Source organism: Prionailurus viverrinus, chromosome D1, assembly GCF_022837055.1.
Source record: "Prionailurus viverrinus isolate Anna chromosome D1, UM_Priviv_1.0, whole genome shotgun sequence".
Lineage (NCBI taxonomy): Eukaryota > Metazoa > Chordata > Mammalia > Carnivora > Felidae > Prionailurus > Prionailurus viverrinus.
In genome coordinates this window covers 21,370,820-21,372,500 of record NC_062570.1, presented here as the reverse complement: position 1 = coordinate 21,372,500, position 1,681 = coordinate 21,370,820, and the positions used below count along the sequence as shown (strand labels likewise).

Below are 1,681 nucleotides of genomic sequence, written 5' to 3'. Positions count from 1 at the left end.
GCTTCTTTAAACAAATTTTTTTAATGTTTATTTTTGAGGGAGGGAGGAGACAGAAAGAGAGAGAGAGAGAGAGAGAGAGAGAGAGAGAGAGAGAATCCCAAGCAGTTCTCTCACTGTCAGTGCAGAGCTTGATGCAGGGCTCGAACCCACAAACCACGAGATCATGACCTGAGCTGAAATCCAAGAGCCGAACACTTCACCGACAGCCACCCACGTGCTCCAAACCTTAGCTTCTTTATCTATTGAAGGGCCTTTGATAACATCTGTGTCCTAGCAATGTGGTGCTGTTGAAGTGTAGTCACTAATCTCTCTCATTGCTCAGGAAGGAAGGCTACCTGCTGTAATACCTTCCTCAGAGAATATTTTACTTCTTTATTTCTCAAGCTGTAAATCAAGGGGTTCAGCATAGGGGTGACCAAGTTATTCAGGACCTGAACAGTTGCATTGAGCCAGGGATTGGGGGTGGGCTGCAGGTAGATGAGGACCACTGGCATAAAGGAGAGGAGGATGGCAGTAAGGTGGGCACTGCAGGTGGAGAAGGCACGGCGTCTGCCTTCAGTAGAGCGGATCTGCAGGATGGAGCAGACAATGCGGCTGTAGGAGGTGAGGATGAGAAGGAAGCAGCTGAGGGGCATGAGGCCCACGCTGACGAACCCCACCATCTCCAGGGCTGAGGTGTCAGCACAAGCCAGCTTCAGCATCACCGGGATATCACAGAAGTAATAGTCCACCTCATTGGGGCCACAGTAAGGCAACTGGAAGGTGAGGGTGGTTAGAAAGGTGGCCTGAATGCAGCCAAAAAAAGAGGTCCCCACGGCCAGGATGGCACACACCCTGTGGCTCATGATTACCGTGTAGCGGAGAGGGTAGCAGATGGCGACAAAGCGGTCGTAGGCCATCACCGTGTACAGGAAGCACTCGGTACAGCCCAGGAAGTGGTAGAAGAAGAGCTGGGACACGCAGCCCGCATAGGAGATGGCCCGGCTGTTCCCCGAGAGGTAGAAGAGCATCTTGGGGGAGCTCACAGAAGGGAAAAATATGTCACACACAGACAGTTGACACAGGAAGAAGTACATGGGGGTGTGAAGCCGAGTGGAGGAGACAATCGCCAGTAGGATGAGCAGGTTCCCCATAAGAGTGAAGACGTAGCAGCCCAAAAACAGGACAAAGAGCATAGTCTCCAGATCCTCCGTGTGTGGGATGCCCAGCAGGATGAACTTGGTCACCACTGAAGCATTCCCCATCTTCGTCAGATGTTGGACTCCCAATAGAACATAGGTGTCCAAAGTGTGAACACTGATGTAAAACTGAGAATCTCTCCAATGGATGGATGTGTAGGTTTCATGTTTTAACAATCAACAGTAAACCTTATGTAAGGGCATTTCTACATCAAAAGATAAAGAAAATAAAAATTTTTTACTGTATTCTGAAAACTTTGGTTTGGGCCAAGTTAGATTCAGTTCACTATATTCTATCTTCCCCAGAGACTACAATTAAAAACTCTGGAGGGACGCCTGGCTGGCTCAGTCAGAAGAGCATGCGAGTCTTGATCTCAGGATTGAGACTTTAAGCCCCATGTTGGGTCTAGAGGTTTCTAAAATAAATAAAACTTTAAAAAAAACACCAGACAAAACAAAAAATGTATTTACCTAAAAACTTTTGAACATAAACAGAAGGAAGC

At 47.8% G+C, this 1,681-nt stretch overlaps 1 protein-coding gene across 1 annotated transcript; it reads right to left on the bottom strand.

Moving 5' to 3' along the window:
- Positions 1–311: 311 nt before the first annotated feature.
- On the bottom strand, positions 312–1,244 carry LOC125146631 (olfactory receptor 149-like). Its single transcript, XM_047823328.1, has one exon. It carries the CDS (start codon positions 1,242–1,244, stop codon positions 312–314), a length of 933 nt encoding a protein of 310 aa, XP_047679284.1.
- Between the last annotated feature and the right edge of the window lie 437 nt (positions 1,245–1,681).

Bases quoted from the DNA above. Each gene is read 5' to 3' on its own strand.
- LOC125146631 (XM_047823328.1), bottom strand. From the start codon at position 1,244: ATGGGGAATGCTTCAGTGGTGACCAAGTTCATCCTGCTGGGCATCCCA.